This window comes from Anopheles maculipalpis, chromosome 3RL, assembly GCF_943734695.1.
Source record: "Anopheles maculipalpis chromosome 3RL, idAnoMacuDA_375_x, whole genome shotgun sequence".
NCBI classification, from domain to species: domain Eukaryota; kingdom Metazoa; phylum Arthropoda; class Insecta; order Diptera; family Culicidae; genus Anopheles; species Anopheles maculipalpis.
Window position 1 is genome coordinate 91,951,198 of NC_064872.1, and position 17,310 is coordinate 91,968,507.

Consider the following 17,310-nt stretch of genomic DNA (forward strand, 5'->3'; position numbering starts at 1 on the left):
GCTGCTAATTTCTTGCCAAAATCATCACCTTTCTATCAAACCACCTGCTAGCTAATGTGACACGATTCGCTGTTTCATGGTTGTTTTATTTTTGTTCAGTTGTATCATGAATTGGACAACTTATTTTTCCAATTCATCGGTCCCTTGATAATAGGGAATCCCAAAGACACCGCATCACATTCGATTAGTGCTTCGAAATTCATCAAATACCTGTCACGGGTAGAGATTTAGGTATCATTAATTATTCATAAGAGTTTTTAACTTCTTTCCGCTGTGCGTATCTTCCTTGTTCCAAGTGGATATCACACCTGGATATTCCGTGTGCCCCATGCCAGGTTAAGGTTAAGATAAAAGGATAGAGCGCAAATTTCTTGTCCCATTTGTAGAATGTTCCGGAATGTTGCTTGGGCCAGCTAGCTAGCGCAGCTATTATCAGGATTTTTTCTCGTTAAATAGAAAAAGTTTATGAAATATTTTGATATGTAATACCAGTCCATGGTATGTCCTCTCAGTAGTGTCTATATATTACCTAGGACGAAACCTGTTACTCATTTGTTTGAATATTTACAGCGATCGCTTCGTAGGCTGCCGACTTGTTATGACACATCACATCGTACTTTCAAGGACTATGATGAGAAGCGTCAGAAACACTGTAACGAATGGATGGAATATGCAAAACACTCATCGGTGGTTTCTCTCATCTTTCTAACCCGGTAGTCTAGTTAAAAATACATTAATTTTCATCTACCGTGCAATTTATGGTGAACAGCCCGTACGGTGGCTGTTTGTATACAGTGCCCTTTCTAAGGCACCCAAGTAAAGGCAGCGGCAACATTTTAGCTCACCGTACTCGTTCCTCCGGTTTTGAATGTCTGCTTTAAAGATCGCTTATAAAAATCGATATCATCTTTCGTAACTTAGGCTGATGAGGAGTATTTGAATACACTGGCTGTTGGCCTAAAAGCGCGAATAAACGATTTATGAATTTATATCAATTTCTCATTTTCGTGTCGTTTCTTAAATTCGTTTCAGAACACTGTGTTGTGAACATACCCGTTTATCCGTAAGCAGTACATAATGGAACTGATTTCGGGGCCGCAAACGTTCGATGAGTCGATTTCGAGCGCTCTTCCTTTTACATGAATGGTTCTGGAAGTTTGGTACAGTTTCACTGCGATGAACAGTAATCTGTTTTGCTGTGTTGGTACTAGGCAAACAACAGCCACATCCAAGCATCCATCGATGGACAGACCTTTATCGGATCAATTAGTTACGGCCGATTGATTTCATCAGACCCATTGGAGCATAATTTACTTTCTGGGCGGCACGCATAATTTGAAACACACGGACTACAGAGCGCAACACCATCGTCGGATCTGAGAGTTCACCCAACGTCCAAACAAAAGATGACTAGGGCATCACCACATCGTGCCGGTTGCCAAGACTTTTGAAAAAGTCACAATTTTCGTTTGTAGGATTGATAACGTTTGAGATGAAAGTGTTTGAAGCAGTACAAAGGTTTTCGTACCTTCTGTATCGGTTGAGATGATTCCTTTCGTGTAACAGCCATGCGGGTGACCTATCTCTGCAACTATTAGCTCACCGATAGGTTGCAGTAAGAGTTTGTACGATGTGCACCACTCGAACAAGTTTTCGCTATGGACGGATTTTTACTGAATATTTGAACACACTGCCATTTTCATAAAATTAATCTTTCACAAAATAAACATTGTAACATTATTTCATCAACGAGTATCAATAAAAACTGTACAAATTGAATTACGAATTAAACAAAAGAAGGTAGCGAACGGCTTCCATATATCCCTAACCTCACTTTTTCGATATGAGTGATCGAGCCAATGAAATCACGCTATTTATACACTTTTCACAATATTTCACAATTCATATACCACAAGCTTACGGTGCACTTTTAAAACACTATTTCGAATGATTAAACTCAAGGAAACTTTATTAAAAATTAGATTACTTAACAGCGTCATGCGACACTGCCCCTATACTGAGCGCTCCAAGCATTGTGGCCTGTCAACTAAATGTCAGCGTGGATAAAAAGAAGAAGCAGTATGGTGGTGGGCGGGGAGAGGAGGAGGATCTGTATGTTTACATGTTTGACAATTGTTTTCGGATAGCAAATCGGTTAAATTCAAAAGTGCATTGCAGTAACCATAGGTAGTCTAGGTGACTTCCAACAAGGTTACTTCCATCGATTTAGGATATTTGCAAAACCAAGGATATTGCATCATTAGTATTTGGACGGTACGTTGGCTAAGGAGGTGCAGGACCTTTCTTAGCGAAAATTTTCGTAAAGTGAATAGCGTGCAGTGTAAAGTACGATTAGATCACAAAAGTGCTTCAATTCCGTGCAGCAACCACAAACGGAAGTGTTATGTGGCGCAATAGAAAAGAGGATATGGCCAGCACGAATGGGAAAGGTCAAATTAGTGGTGGTGACGGTCCTGAGTCTCCCTCCAAGGTATGGGTACAAATACTTCCCTTATGTGTGCGCAGCAATAGACAAAACACCTGACGATAAATACTTTTCCTCGCTCGTTTTTTAAAGTTAAATTTGGCAGCAAAGCCCTTCACGCTGCCGTTGCGTCGGATAAATGTAGTAGCACCATCCAACTCACAGGGCGACAGCAACGGTAACAGCAAGGGCAGCAATAAAATTGAAGAAATTGCTTACATCGGCCCAACACATCTTCCCGTTAATACACGCGTGTGGAACTCGATTTCCTCATATTCGCTCGAAGACATTGCTCGAACGGGTCCTTCAGCAAGACCGACCCAGAGCCAGATCATAAATGTATTCCCTAGCAACAGTGCAATGCCAGCTTCAAGCTGCTTAAAGTCTCCATTTCAACAGCCTACTACACAGTCTACCCAATTTCCTTTCGGACCAATCTTGCTTGATAATGGTGTCATACAGTTGCGCTTGCGAGATTCAATTACGTGAGTTTTCTTTCTGATATATTGAGATTTTCTTCATAAAACAGTTGAATAAGACAAGCCTTTTTGTTTTTCATAGAGTGGACATGACGGCGGACGCATCGGTGAAGGTTGTCAATGGTAACCATAATATTGCAATAGCTATTTCGAGCGATACGCTAGCTACTGCGATGCATCATCCAAATGGAATCGTATTTCAAAACGGCCCACGAGTTGATATAGCTGCAGTCGATGCAAGACGGAAATATCCTTATATGTAAGTACATGCGGAGATAGTTGAGAACTGTGCAATGATTGCTGTATGCATTTCATTTCTCCACGCAGCCGTTTTGCTAAAATGTGGCATAAAGGAATTAGCCTAACGAGCACAAGATACGCCTTAATTTACCTGGTTGATTCGGCTGGCACACGTACCACGTCAGACATGATTAGTATGGATATGGAAGCGGATTATGTGAACCAGGTTTTCTTCAAGTAAGCACCCTCCCAGCAGCATAATCTGTCGGGATTTGTAGTTTTAACAATCTGATTGCCTCGGGTTTCCTTCTCCTTTTATTCCCCGTTGCAGTGGCGTTGTACCAGCAGCCCATAACTACATAGACCAATGGCAAATCATCCAGAACTCGAGCTACCAGCTCGGTCAAGAGGGTAGCCTGCAGTTCCAGGTAAATGGCTTCCGTATCACTCAGGGTGGTGATGGGTTGGTGAAGATATATCGTTCCAACAACCGCTGCTCGATTCGCACCAGCCCCACCAACGGTTGTGCGACAGTCACAACAAATTCTATCCATTGCACCGCATCGCTCGGAACGTCCTCCCATCTGTTTGTACGGTAGGACTTGTTTTTTTCACTTCAATCCGTTTTTTTTTTCAAGTTACCCTCTGGCAGCAGCATCACTCACACTGACCTTTGCCTATACATATCCTACACAGACGTGAAGAGCGTCGAATGCACTTTGACGGGGCTACGTTCATTGTGCGCAATGCTGGCCATTCTGCTGGTTTTGACGAGCTTGATCGATTGCGCGTTTATTGAAGAGGAAATGCAAGCACAACCTATCGTCAGCATTTATGGCTGACCGGCACTAGCCTCATCAAAGGCTGCCGGTTGATGGGTGGCTGTTTTTAGTACGTATTGTATCTCATTACAGCTTCATACGGGCACGCGGTGTCTCATCGGCGTTTGTGGCAAGCAAATTGAATTCCATTGTTTCGAATTAGTCCAGTTCAAATGCATTTATCGATTATATGTACATTATCGAACGGTTAGGACGTCTGTGTGTTTGTGCGACAGTATAGTCATTTGAAAAGCATGTTAATTATCAATAAAACTAAATTTTCTTGAATTTCATACAAATGTTTTCGTAAAGGGGAAATATACTTACATGCTCGGAACTGGAAGGGTTAGGGAGTGGGCCCGACCTACGAAGACGGGCTAGAGCACTCCTGAGACCTTCCGTACTGCTATGTTTGGCCCCCCGTTCAAAAGTATAACAACCGCACAGGAACAGCTTGAAAGTCTATGTCAGGTTGCCACACTGTTACACTGCTGATATACAATCGTCGCTTGTAGATTCTGCTTCCTTTTTCACTTGAGCTGATATGGTTAAACAGTGCCAATCTCCGGCTCGCTACACCTTCGCACCAAGCTTTCCACCACACTCATTGACACTGCTACACACACACACACACACTCAAAATTGTATAACACCACTTTGAGCTATATTTATAAATATTGCTTTTGATTGCACTTGCTTCGTGAACCTTGCAGCGCACTAGATCTAAGCGAACAACATAATCTTGCACTCACGTTACATCCGCCTGTTAGCAAACGGTAATTGCACTTCACCCCCCATACACCACCGCATGCTGCAAAACAACAAACGTAAACGTAAACATTCGAGCACTGCAGAACAAAGGCATATTGGAAGTTTAAGGATAACATAACCATTCCTACACAACACTCCAAAACATCACAAAACGGTAACGCCGAACCCCGTTGAGAGAGATATTCTAGCGTACCAACAAGATCACACTCAATAGAACAAATGTTTGTACGAACAAATCAACATCACTACACCTGGAGCCGCATATGGCTCTGGAAAACTGTTCGGATTTACGAGATTGATTGAACGATGATGATAAGTGACGGTTTCAATGGCCCGATGAAGCACATACCAACCATCCGCACGGAAGTGAGACGCAGTATTCAGTTTTTGTCATGGAAGTTAAGCGATCTGAATAAAGAAATCGAATTAGAAAAGCAGTATCAGTATAAAGTTGATTAAATTTTAAAACAAGTGATGAAAAAAATTTAAATTTTACGAAAATTACACACTTTTCTATGCTAAACATTCAGAAGCCACTACTACCACAAAAATCAATGAATGAAAAGCAGCTGAAAGTAAAGAAATGATTAACTGGTAGATAAACATAGTCACGAGAAAAATAGGTAGCTTGGTCGAGCGGTCGGATGGTTCAATGAAGGACAGCTAACCAAAACACGTAGTAACGGTTGGTCGAACGAGGCTTGCGATGAGTTTGCTGTAGCTGTAAAACTGATGATGGTCATTGCACTGAAAGAATGACCTACTGAAAGTTTGTTTAGATCCACGGATATACGCGGTTCACTGTAGTAGTGCTTAGTTCAGCCTTCATAGGGCAAGGACACTACAGTTCGCCACAGGAAGTAAAAAGGTGATTAATGAATTTTCTATCACCTTGTCCTGAATTCAAACTGCAAGTTACACTTGGCGCTGAATTGTGCAATATCCCAAACATGACCTACTTTTTCAACCTTCAATTCTGTGTAGGATATGTTAAAAAAGCACAATATTAATCGTTAGATGTGCGTCTAAAATTTACTGCACATTGAGTTATCATGTTTCTATTCAGATCATGTTTCTATCATGTTTTAATCAGATAAATAGCATGCACATAAGTGAATTAATATGATACTGAAGGAAGCAGCAGAAATAGGCAAGTATCATTTTATTCAACTATACATTCAACTTGTTGCTAAGATAAATCTAAAGGCAGAAACGGGTTACTCTCAGGGTTATGTTTTGCAGGCACGTAGAAGGAGAAGTTCGGGTCTAATCGTTTAAAAATTAAAAGGTAGTTCAAAGCAAAAGGAAAGATAGAGGTATACAGACATTTGCCATAATTTATGCCTTGGAACATTTCGATCGCTGTGAAAACAACGAAACATTACGTTGTCATAGCGTTTTCCATTTTGTACCGGGGTAAGGAACTTTGCTAAATTCTACACCGATTTTCTATCCACCCAGGCCAGCAGCCAGTCGTTCGGCTTTGCGTCTGGTGTTTCCATTGAATGTGACGCGTTAGTTGAAACTACAGATTTGCAAGTGTAGCGAGACATAACGCAGACACAGCAATTGCGCCAAGAGCCAATTACCGGAATCTGGTAAGCGATTCCACTGTCTGCTCTCATGCTTTTCGCACTATTGTAGTCGCCATGGGAACGGAGGTGTAGCTCGTGTTGTAAATTTCAATTACATAACTCTGGCTCCCGTGATATAACCTAACCACGTACTTTTAACAGTAAAGTTTGGTATTTGCAGCTCTTTACCATCCTGAAGATGATACGGTCAATCATCCTCCTTTTTTAACCCTCTTCTAAATCAGGTCGGAGAATTTCAATTTACTTTCTACTTTTACTAATTTTGTGTACCATTCATTCTGGTCACCTTTTCTGAGTTTCTCTTCGGAAAATATTTAAAACCAAAAAGGTAAAAGGTCGTCCTGGCCTGCAAGTTTTCTATGACTCACTAACAGAAAAAACAATCACGACAAATTCGGTTTGGTGGAGCGTTATTCAACTTTTCTACACTTTAGATTTTTATTAAGTTACTGAGCACAGCTTTTTCCATTACCCCCTGAACAAGCATGAAGAAGGAAGCGTTTTCTCTAATGGATAGATTTGGTCCTTTTCCCGTGAACGCAATCGTATGATCTGCTGAGGGGATTAGAATGTTAACACGGGGGTGATAAAGTTTTGATACTTATACATCTTTAAAACTTTGAGCACGGAAGGCTCAATGAACCACCCGCATGTCGTTGATAAAAAAACGGTTCTCATCGTTGTCCGATGGGGGTCTCGATGGTCTTTGTCTAAAGACAAACAACTTCTTCTTTTCCCTCCCTTTCCCTCCCTTCTGCTCTATAACAGTCAGTCCTATTGACAGATGTGTCGCACTCAGACATTTCACTCAATTCAGAAGTAGATATGTGGTAAGTATCCTGACACGGGAGCGCAAACAGTGAAGCGAAAAACAGTAAACTTGACCGCATGCCCCACGAACTGTAAAACTTTAGTTTCTGCAGGTTCTATCGATTCCACACAGCTATATATCGTTCTCTGTTCTACATAATGAAAGTTGATTCATACGGCCTTTCAGTGTCAGTCAGTTTCCAGTGAAAGGATTGTGTGAATATATGTTAGCCTAAGGCACATCTCCAGGGATAAGTGATGAAAACAATTTTCATTTTGCTATTGAGTGAAACTTTTTTGTTAAAACAACCCAACGGATCAACCGGTTGTCGTGTAAAGCGAATTTTCACTTGCATCGCTATATTTTTGTTAAATAAAAATAATGAAAAGTCAAGTGGAAATTGGGAGAAAGCAAGATGATGTTTTATAGTTTCAAAATATATCTGAAAGGCTTATTAAACTAATTTAAGATTTATGACAAACAACAAATATCCCTCGAATGTTTTGTACCTCTCGTCAGCATTCTAGCTAATTGCAATATTCCACCAAAAGCATTTGCATAATTTATGACTGATTCGGGGCTTTTGATTATAGTCTTGAAAGGACTGCTACTAACACTGTTTACTTACCAAGAATTTGGAATCCATTTCACATTGGTTGGGAGCTGGTCGTGAGTGGTTTGAAGATTTTACATTATTTGAAACCATCATCCCTACGCTAATGGTTTGCTCATTTATGCAGGCATGCTTGTATTTAGTGTCCTTTTGGCCTCTGCTTCTGCAATCGTAATCGTGCTTCCAATTACGAGAAAGTCCATCAAAATTCACTGGGTCTTAAACAGTGGTGTGCCAAGCTCTGCCGAGGTTCACATAATTGAAATTTGATGACGATTGCTGCCTGCATTGCTAATAATAATTTCCTATATTTGATGTTATCCCTATTGTGCACAACAACAACAGACACAGGAACCACCTTCTCGTCACAGTCAGACACATAGTACTGTTTCGCAAGGTTCGTCCGCCGGTTCCGGAAATTAAAATTCTTTCGGTTTCTCGTTCTTTGTGTTGCTGCTGTTGCTCTCCCAGGCAAATCGTGCAAGTGCCTTTAAATTTGAACATGGGCAGAGATTCCCATGGAGATTAAAGACTTCACGGTCAAAGGAAATGACCAAAAAACTTCCCCCAAAAAACACACACACACACACATAGAAGACAGAAATTCATAACGCAAAATACGCAAAATGTTTCGGCAAAAGTGAGGATGGTTTGTTTGACCACGTGGCTCGATGGGGATATGTTTTATACTACGCCATATCCAATAATCAATAAACATAGGCACATGTCGACACAATTGTGTTGAATGACGACGTTGTCATGTCGTCATCATCGTCAACGGAACGGTTAAGAACGATGCTTAGCAGCGATCCATACGCCACGCTGCCTGCCGCAACACTTTACATTATTGAATACTTTATAAACCCACGTCTGTTTGAGGTCCGTGCGGATTTACCCTGTCGGACCAACATTTTCACGCGTTGGTGCTGCAGTTTCAGGCCGCAATGCAATCGGTTGCTTCGGTTGGTGCAATGACCGGAAATCATCGCAACATCCAAGGGAAACTGTGCGCTTATGCTATCAGCACATGGTTATCGCAGTACGTACGTAGCATAATCCAACAAGCCAGCTGTTGTGCTATGGCGAGTGTCCGAGTGGATGAGAGAACACACAAGTTTATCGATTGATACACGCCGTTTAAGGAACCCCTCGTCTAGCAAAACGGGACACTTAGACTCGACAAGTCGCTGACTAATCCCGTCCCATCGGCGAACAACTTTTGCAGTAGCAATTTCTAAAATTCTGTCGAATGAAACAACACGAAAAGTCAACTTTTCGCATGGTGCTGTAAGTGAGAGAAATAAAAGGAAGACTTTTCGAACTCCATTCTGCTTCTGCTCTCTCGTTATTTTTTACTTCACGCTGGGCACTGATTATTGCACTCCACTCGTTTGTTTTCCTCTACCATCTTCTAGGAGTGCGGTAAAAATTTGTTAAACTCTTTTCACAACACACAATTCTAAATTTTCACTTTATTCGGTACGATCAGCTCGTAGTTTTGTTTCTATTTACACATCCCACTCGCCACCGCGTAATATTTCGAAGGGTTGAGAAAATGGGAAGGTTTTCAACGTGAACGCGCAGCATACACACACAGAAACCAAAACAAAAAAGGGCAAACCCACACAAAGCTTCACCAAACCGACCTATTATTGAACTACGCACGCTAAAAGCCAAGCTCCCACGGCGGCGTTTCGTTTAAAATTGAGCTTTTTCGTCCTCGGGTCGGTACTTTTATTCGTTCGTAATGTTCGACTCGGCCGGATATGCCGAGATGCAGCAATTTTCGATGCGGACTCTACTTCCTGCTAAGAGAGCGAATGAGAGAGAGCGAGAGCGCGCGCGTTCTACCTTATAAACGACGCTACGAGAAAAGCACTCGAACCGTGTAGAAAGCGCGTGCTTGGTTAGGGTGAGCGCGACGAAAACATTCCACAGAGAGTGGACCGAAAAGTAGCCGATAGCTGGAACCGAAGAAAACCCCGAGGAAAAGCACACCACGTGAGGAAAATTGCTCTCTGTTTACGTGTCGAAGCACAGGCAAGAGCGTCGTCATCTCCAATGATCTCGTAGCACAAAACATGACCACTCAACGGAGATTAAAATCATAAACAATTTTTAAGCTGTCACAAGCTGCCTTGGTTCCCTTGTCATCAACCGATTGGAGCTCGTAAATTAAACAATTAACCCAGCTAAAACAATGCCTCCCAATGTAGGCAATTTATCGGATGTACCAAACAATACCTCGCCGCACTGGCAAATGATTTTTGTACCCCATGCAGATTTCTAATAATCAAGCGCGAATGTTTAACAGCCACCAGTCGTCTGCATTGCGCGCACACATAAAAAACTATCTTATCAACCAGATTGCCGAATTGAACAAGGGAATAGCTTATGCTATTGCGATAAGCCCCAAAACAACAACCTACAGAGCACAGAGTTCGTCATACACGTAGCGAATGGTTTTTATTTAGCATTTTTTGTCACTTCCCACGACTCGAGATAACGGGTGACCGGGTGGTACACGGGTGATTTGAGCGAGTCGTGCATCAGTATCATTCAATCTTTGGTGCGTGTGCTGTGTCCCGAAAGCCGGAGCTTAAACTGGTAAATGTCGGCATGTAAGTTGAGAGCTTGATCTTGCGAGCTATCAAATTGAATTACCCATGTTGGCATGTTTTTTAGGAAGCTGCTTGCGAACATACTAACACTGGAACTGCTTTGGTGTGTCCTCGGTCCCGGCATAGGTATAGGGGTGTACTTTCTCACGTACTGGAACTGGAATACTCTTCCGAGTGAAGTATATCTGGCCGATGCAGTGAGTATGAATAACGGTAGAAGATTATTTGAACCATGTACTCTATTGCATCACGGTTTCATTCCAGGTTGAGTCAGCTGACGAACGCTTCGTGGCGGAACGAGCCCTTTATGATCTGGGTGCGCTAACAAGCCGTGGACCACGGGTAGCCGGAAGTGAAACAAACGAAAAATTTGCAGTAGATACGCTTTATGAACTAGTCGAACGTATCGCAAGCCAAGCTCTTCCCGAGTATGAAGTTGTGTACGAGGTACAGCGAGCCAGTGGGAGCTATTTCTTAGATTACGATGATTATCCCATCACGAGCTACTACCGTAATGTGCAGAATATCGTCGTGTCCGTTGTGCGTCGGGGCTGGTTTAGTGGAAAGTACCTTCTGCTGAATGCACACTTTGACAGTGCGGTGACGAGTCCGGGCGCTGGTGACGATGGTACAATGGTTGTGGTAATGCTGGAACTGATGCGCCAGTTGACACAAAGTATCAAATCGCCAATGCAGCATGGAGTGCTGTTTCTCTTTAATGGGTGCGAGGAGAACACTATGCAGGGTGCACATGGATTTGTACGAGGACATCCACTGGCGCAGTCCGTTGCGGCTTTCATCAATCTGGATGTAGCTGCCAACAGTGGGCGAGAGATCATGTTTCAATCCGGTCCAAACTATCCATTCTTGATGGCTTACTATCGCGATCACATTTGTCGTCCGTATGCAAATACGCTGGGAGAAGAAGTTTTCCAGATGGGACTGGTACCGTCCTTTACCGACTACGAAACACTCTCAAAGCAGGGCGGTTGGCCGGGACTAGACTTTGCCTTGTCGTCCTACGGATACCTTTACCACACAGCGTTGGATGCACGGGAGACCATATCTGGCGGAACTTTGCAGCATATTGGAGACAATCTGTTGGGGCTTGTGCGCGCCCTGAGCAATGCTGACGAGCTGGGTAACATACAGGAACATAGCGAAGGAACAGCTGTATTTTTCGACTTTATGCACCTATTTCTGGTGTACTACACGGAAACGACCGGACTGATCATCAACATTCTGCTGGGAGTGTTCTCGTTGGGGCTCATTGTTGGAACCCTTTGCATGATCGTGCGAAAGGAAGGAGCAGTTGGCACCAATGTGCTCTTCGAGTCTGGTATGGCTCTTATAGTGCAAACACTGTCCATCATACTAGGAGCTGGACTTTCAGTTTTGGTGGCTGTCATATTTGATGCGTGCGGTCGATCGATGAGTTGGTTTTCCTCCACCTGGTTGCTGTTCGGATTGTACTTTGTACCGTGCATCGCTGGTCTCACCCTAGGGCCATTTGTGTACGTTCATTTTCGGAAAATCGTGAGTTGTTCCGACGTACGTTTTATAACACTATTATAAATCACTTTCTTTCACCGCCAGCTCTTCCTGCACGATCAAGGCCGGGTTATTCTCTTCCTGCATGCACAACACTGCATCTATGCCGTACTGCTGATAACGCTATCGATCGGTGGCATTCGATCTGCGTTCGTGTTGCTGTTTCCAATCATTTTTTACTGCGCCACGACGATAGTAAACATGATCGTTCAGTTTCGGCTGAAGATCTGGATCTATGTGCATCTCGTCGGTCAACTAATACCGATTTTTTACTTCTGCTCTTTGGCTGTGACACTGTTTGCTGTGTTTGTTCCAATGACTGGTCGTAGCGATAATCGCTCCAATCCGGATCTACAGATGGCCCTCTTTTCCTCACTTTTGACGCTACTGTTAGTCGGTTTCTTGACACCATTTATAGTGCTGTTTCGGCGAAAGTTGTACGTATTTGGTACGCTACTGCTAATTTTCCTCGTAACGGCCATTGTTGCAGCCACCCCAGAAGGTTTCGCGTTCCGGGAGCAAACTTCACCCCAGCGATACTACATTTTCGTAAGTATCTATCATCATTGCAAGGGCAAAATATTGTAAAGCTCCTTTTTTTTTCTTTTATTCTGTATGGCAGCATCACCAGCGAAATTTCTACTGGCCAAACGGCACACTACGTGACTCGGGTGCGATCTACTACCTTCATCCACAAGATCGCCATACGCCGGAACTATTACAATCCGATGTTCCAGAATGGTCCAATGCTCAAACGCTTGGCGCGGAGTGCGAACGTGAGCTTTACTGCGGCATTCCATTTTACATCAACCGCTATCATCGACAGAGTGTGTCAAGCTACTGGCTACCTGCAGTGGAACCACCGATTCTGCCCGAACCGTTAAGATTCCAATTTGTTTCTCGTGAGTCACCAACTCCCGGCCGGCACCGTTTTTACTTTAGCATACAAGGCCCAAGTCATATGAGCCTGTACGTATCTCCTATGGCCGGGCGAAAATTGGTTGGATGGAGTTTTAGCGAACAAATTCCCCCAAGTGGAAAACGATGGAAAGATCAAGACGTTTATTTCGTGAACCTTTTCTCTGGTTCATTGGACTTAACACCAATAAGTTTTTACGTTGAGATTGAGCACCAATCATCAAACCAATCAGATAGTTCCATGTTTTATATCTCAGTTGTCGCTCAGTATATGCATCATGATCATGTGTATCGTGCTCGGGAGTTTCAAACACTACTGGATAAAATGCCCAAATACGCACACACCGTCGCTTATCCTGGATATTTGGAAAGTTGGATATTCTAGCTGGAAAGTAAATCAACAAGAACCGTATAACTCATGTGTCAGTAGAAGCTATTTATTTCGAATGATCAGCGGGCTGTCGGACAAAATAACCCCACGGAACTGATCCAGTGTAATGATCTACAGGGCCACGGTATACTCTTATTTCTACGCGCCGAGGAATGTGCTTGTATGAGCTTGTTTGGTAGGCTAGCAGAGGTGCTGCAGTTGCAATCAAACTAATTGATAGAAACAAAGCGATCATAGCCTGTAAGCAGCGTGAAAATGTTCAATAAATTATGTATCCAACATAATAAGTTTGCTTTAACTTACCATCAATTGTTGTAAATTAAAATACATCTTGTTCGGTGAAGTGTACGTACGACAATGACTGTTACCCTACAGATGAACACGCATTTCAAGCCTGTATTTATTTGAATTTATTGCGCAATTGTTTGATACACGTATTATTGTCGCGACGGTTGAACAAATTCACCTGATGTAGATCATTCACGCTTCAATTGTAGCCAGCCTGCTGGTGAGCCACAAACCACAAAAAAAAAACCAATTCAATTCGTTCTTCTATGTTACAATCGAGTGAACAGCATGCTGTATCGATCGTTCGCATAACACACTATTCAGTTTGTTGGGTAACTAGCCGTGTTTATTTTCATAAAATCTTTATTCAAACTCAATCGGCGAATGCTGATGAACGTGATTAGAAAATTTTGCTTATGAGATGTGCCGGGTAAGCAACAACATGTGCATAGTCAGGAAACTGGTCAATAAATTGGCGGAATTCGCGCGTACGGTACTGCTCATGGTGCATGTACTGCGCAACGACGTTCAAGTAAAAATTCCAGCCTGTCTCTGACGATTTGCTCGCTGAACCTTGCACGGTAATGTAAAACTCGTGCGGTTTATCGTCGATTCCGTGGACGAAGTTTATGTAATGCACATCCTGTCCATTCCAGGACAATCCACTACGAGGAATGTCCTTACTAAAGCTCCAGTCAACCAGCTGCACTCCTCTTACCGGCGAAACATAGAAACTCATATGATCTGTTCCTTTCACGGTAAAGTAGAAAGTAGTCGTACTCAGGTTGGAATCATGCTGGTTGCCAATATACTGTAGATCAATTGTTTCGGGAATGGTAAACGTATTGTCTTTTATCCACAAACCATTTTCGCGCTGTCCGTGATGTGAGTTTTGATAAAAGGGAATGCCGCAATACAGTTCTTTTTCGCACTGATCGCCCAGCGGTACTGCATTGGCACTAGACTTGATCGCTAGCTCTCTGATAAGATCTCCTGTGTACCGGTCCTGAGGGTGAACGTAGAAACCACCCTCGAGACGTCTAAGTGTTCCATTCTGATGATAAAACTCGCGCGTACAATGCTATCATGGAATTAAACAAAGTTTCTGTTGCTTAGTACAGTAAAAACACTCGAAAAAAAAATGTAGCAATAAATTACTTACGTAGATATAAAATCGTTCTGGCGAGGTGTGAGCTCGGAAAGGAAATCCGGCCGAGGTTACCATTACGATGATTGAAATTATGAAGAAAACGAAAATCAGACTTATAAAAAGATATCCTTTGCGTGTCAAAGCGACTAACGGTGTAAGAAAACCTGTCACCAGAAGTCCCACTAGCACAGCAAACAATGCGATCAGTAGCTCGGGATTAGCACCCGCGTTACCACGTCCTTGCATTGGAATGAAGGTGCCAAAAGCGGTGAGCGAAACGGAGCTAAAGTATGCGATCGGAGCGATTTGTCCTACAAGATGTACGTATATCCAGTAAAAGGATGCCCGCTTGAATAACGCGTTCACCAACGTTGTAACGGTGTAGAACAGGATGGCCATTGTGAATAGATAGCCCGATCGGATGCTCATGCCAGTCAGAACGATCAGTATCAACACGTATAGAGCGCAAGTTGCATGAAGCAGCAATTGAACACGCGCATGCAGCGACAGACGATTCTGTTGGGAGATAGTATGCTGATCACTTAAGCAATTCCTCACAATCATTGGGCACACTTACGTTTTTAACAATGTGAATATATAATACTGGACCACTGCATGTTGCAATAAGAAAAGGGCAAATGTAGAGCCCAAAGATCAACCATGTCTGCGTGAACCAAGCCATCGTCGAGTCGACGGCATTTAAAATGACTGCGAGCAACAAAGACAGCCCAGCACCGACAACAATTGACAGCAGAACCACACCCATGGCCGTCAAATCTTGTAGCAGCAACTGCCAGAGACTGAGATCTGTGTTTCGCGACAACAGCCATAGTGATAAAATGATGGCCGAAAGTGCAATTACAGATAGACCAATGTTGAGTAAGATCGATGCCCATAATGGGTAGTAGACCAGGAACCAGTGAAGAAAATCAAAGAATACTGCTTTGCTACCTTCATGCTCACGAATGTCATACAGTTCCTCGGCGTTGGCTAACGCTTTCGCGAGGGCCAACACGTTGTCGCCTGTGTGCTGTAGTGTTGTATTAGGTATGGTGTCGTACGTATCGTACGCCGTATGATAGAGATAGCCCCAGGTACTGTGCGCGAAATCCATGCCTGGGATTTTGCCGTACTTGGAGTACACGTAGTAATCCGTTTCCGACGGAACCAGATCCGCCTGGAACAGCTCCTCCGCTACAGCCGTACAGTATGGATGAGGAACGTTATCTCGATAATACTATTGTTTGAAATATAAACACACGGAACTGTGATTAAAAAGGAACGAGAATATGGCACAGTTTATACTTACTTTCATAAGGAACGAATACTTTGGTCCGGCTTGAAACATGATGTCCCGTCCCCCATTTGCCGCAACGTCCATGTTGATGAACGTACGCACCTTGTCGAACCAGCGATGGTGCGTCACAAATGCATGGGAACCTTGAAGCGTATTCTCTTCGCATCCATTAAATACGAACACTATACCATGATTATATGGATGTGGGTTTTGTGACATCTTTCTCAACACCTCCAGCATTATGACACTCATCGTGCCATCGTCACCTGCTCCGGGACTCTGCGGCACACTGTCAAAGTGGGAGCTAAGCATCAGATAGTTGTCCGGTTCCTTACCCTGTGACGGAACTATACGAGCAACCACATTCTGGATGCCTTGATATACACTCGTCTGTGGATACTTCTCGTAGTCCAGAAACATGTTTCCATAGGCTTGCTGCACTTCCAACTCAATCCGGTGTGCCGGGTTAGATTCGGCGATGATTTCATTGATGATCCGCAAGAGAAATTGAACAGTGATAATTTCGTTGGCGTAACTGCCAGCCACTCGAGGACCAACATTGCTCATCTCAAACAGGTGTTGCTTAGCCACCTCTGCAATGAAACGATCCGGATAGGTTGATTCATCCACACGTCGCAGAGCTATTGGCATTGACACCCAATTCCAATAGACGAGCAGATAGATTCCTACAACCGCACCGGTAATAGCAAGCAGCCACCAAGCAGATAATTGTTCTTCGTGCTTTGAAGGCTTTTTCTGTGTGAGTAATGATCTGTAATCGAGATCAGGGAGGTAAATGAACTTTTTTTTATTTTTTTATTTGCAAAATAGCAAACTTACAAGCTATTGTTCGCCGGTGTCTGATTTTCACTTTCTTCCATGTCTGAAGAGTATGGTAGACTAAGAGGAACTGGTACCGACCCTTTCAAATGTGGAATGCTATAATCGGGTAAACCATTATCATATCGCATGTGGGGCATTTAATAGCTCCGCGCAATCGTACCCGTATCACAATACACAAACACTCCGATAAAGCATTGCCCTGATAGTCTATCAAAGAAGATGTATCAGGGGTCGATTAAATTCGCTTACGATTAAGATATGGCGACTTACGAACGAAAGAATACAAAGCAAGACACAATGAAATGGGAAAAAGTACCATTAAAATAAGCAATAATTTACATCGTTCGATAGGCTGCAGTGTTTTTATTTACAATTAATTATTACGGTCCAGTGCCGTATTGGCAGGCTGCAGTGTGTATGTTTTAAACATCGAAAT

General features: G+C 43.0%; 4 protein-coding genes across 5 annotated transcripts in view; 2 read left to right on the forward strand and 2 right to left on the reverse strand.

Moving 5' to 3' along the window:
• The window catches only part of LOC126561514 (serine-rich adhesin for platelets), a 38,532-nt gene extending 34,049 nt beyond the window's left edge, over positions 1–4,483 (reverse strand). For both annotated transcript variants that reach the window (XM_050217709.1, XM_050217710.1), the window contains exon 1: positions 4,353–4,483. The gene's annotated coding sequence lies outside the window, so the exon portion shown is untranslated. The remainder of the gene's footprint in view (positions 1–4,352) is intronic.
• Positions 2,429–4,156, forward strand: LOC126561215 (uncharacterized). Its single transcript, XM_050217163.1, has 6 exons — positions 2,429–2,491; positions 2,579–2,970; positions 3,047–3,223; positions 3,292–3,441; positions 3,536–3,799; positions 3,901–4,156. The coding sequence occupies exons 1-6, from the start codon at positions 2,429–2,431 to the stop codon at positions 4,001–4,003; spliced, it is 1,149 nt and encodes a 382-aa protein (XP_050073120.1). The 3' UTR covers positions 4,004–4,156.
• A 2,733-nt stretch (positions 4,484–7,216) lies between the features above and the next one.
• Positions 7,217–13,291, forward strand: LOC126561217 (endoplasmic reticulum metallopeptidase 1-like). The gene is made up of 5 exons (XM_050217164.1): positions 7,217–7,221; positions 10,501–10,633; positions 10,701–11,972; positions 12,033–12,536; positions 12,610–13,291. The coding sequence occupies exons 1-5, from the start codon at positions 7,217–7,219 to the stop codon at positions 13,288–13,290; spliced, it is 2,595 nt and encodes an 864-aa protein (XP_050073121.1). The 3' UTR covers position 13,291.
• Positions 13,292–13,984: 693 nt separating this feature from the next.
• Positions 13,985–16,912, reverse strand: LOC126561218 (endoplasmic reticulum metallopeptidase 1-like). Its single transcript, XM_050217165.1, has 5 exons — positions 16,872–16,912; positions 16,044–16,803; positions 15,312–15,971; positions 14,747–15,250; positions 13,985–14,665 (listed from the first exon to the last, which is right to left on the reverse strand). The coding sequence occupies exons 1-5, from the start codon at positions 16,910–16,912 to the stop codon at positions 13,985–13,987; spliced, it is 2,646 nt and encodes an 881-aa protein (XP_050073122.1).
• Positions 16,913–17,310: the final 398 nt, after the last annotated feature.

Excerpts from the sequence above, each read along its gene's own strand:
- LOC126561215 (XM_050217163.1), top strand. The coding sequence starts at position 2,429 with ATGGCCAGCACGAATGGGAAAGGTCAAATTAGTGGTGGTGACGGTCCT. Across the intron at positions 2,492-2,578 it reads GTCCTGAGTCTCCCTCCAAG|TTAAATTTGGCAGCAAAGCC; the intron begins GTATGGGTACAA and ends CGTTTTTTAAAG. Across the intron at positions 3,800-3,900 it reads TCCTCCCATCTGTTTGTACG|ACGTGAAGAGCGTCGAATGC; the intron begins GTAGGACTTGTT and ends TATCCTACACAG.
- LOC126561217 (XM_050217164.1), top strand. Across the intron at positions 11,973-12,032 it reads ACGTTCATTTTCGGAAAATC|CTCTTCCTGCACGATCAAGG; the intron begins GTGAGTTGTTCC and ends TTTCACCGCCAG. Across the intron at positions 12,537-12,609 it reads CCCAGCGATACTACATTTTC|CATCACCAGCGAAATTTCTA; the intron begins GTAAGTATCTAT and ends TCTGTATGGCAG.
- LOC126561218 (XM_050217165.1), bottom strand. The coding sequence starts at position 16,912 with ATGGAAGAAAGTGAAAATCAGACACCGGCGAACAATAGCTT. Across the intron at positions 16,804-16,871 it reads ACACCGGCGAACAATAGCTT|ATCATTACTCACACAGAAAA; the intron begins GTAAGTTTGCTA and ends TCTCGATTACAG. Across the intron at positions 14,666-14,746 it reads CAGAACGATTTTATATCTAC|CATTGTACGCGCGAGTTTTA; the intron begins GTAAGTAATTTA and ends ATTCCATGATAG.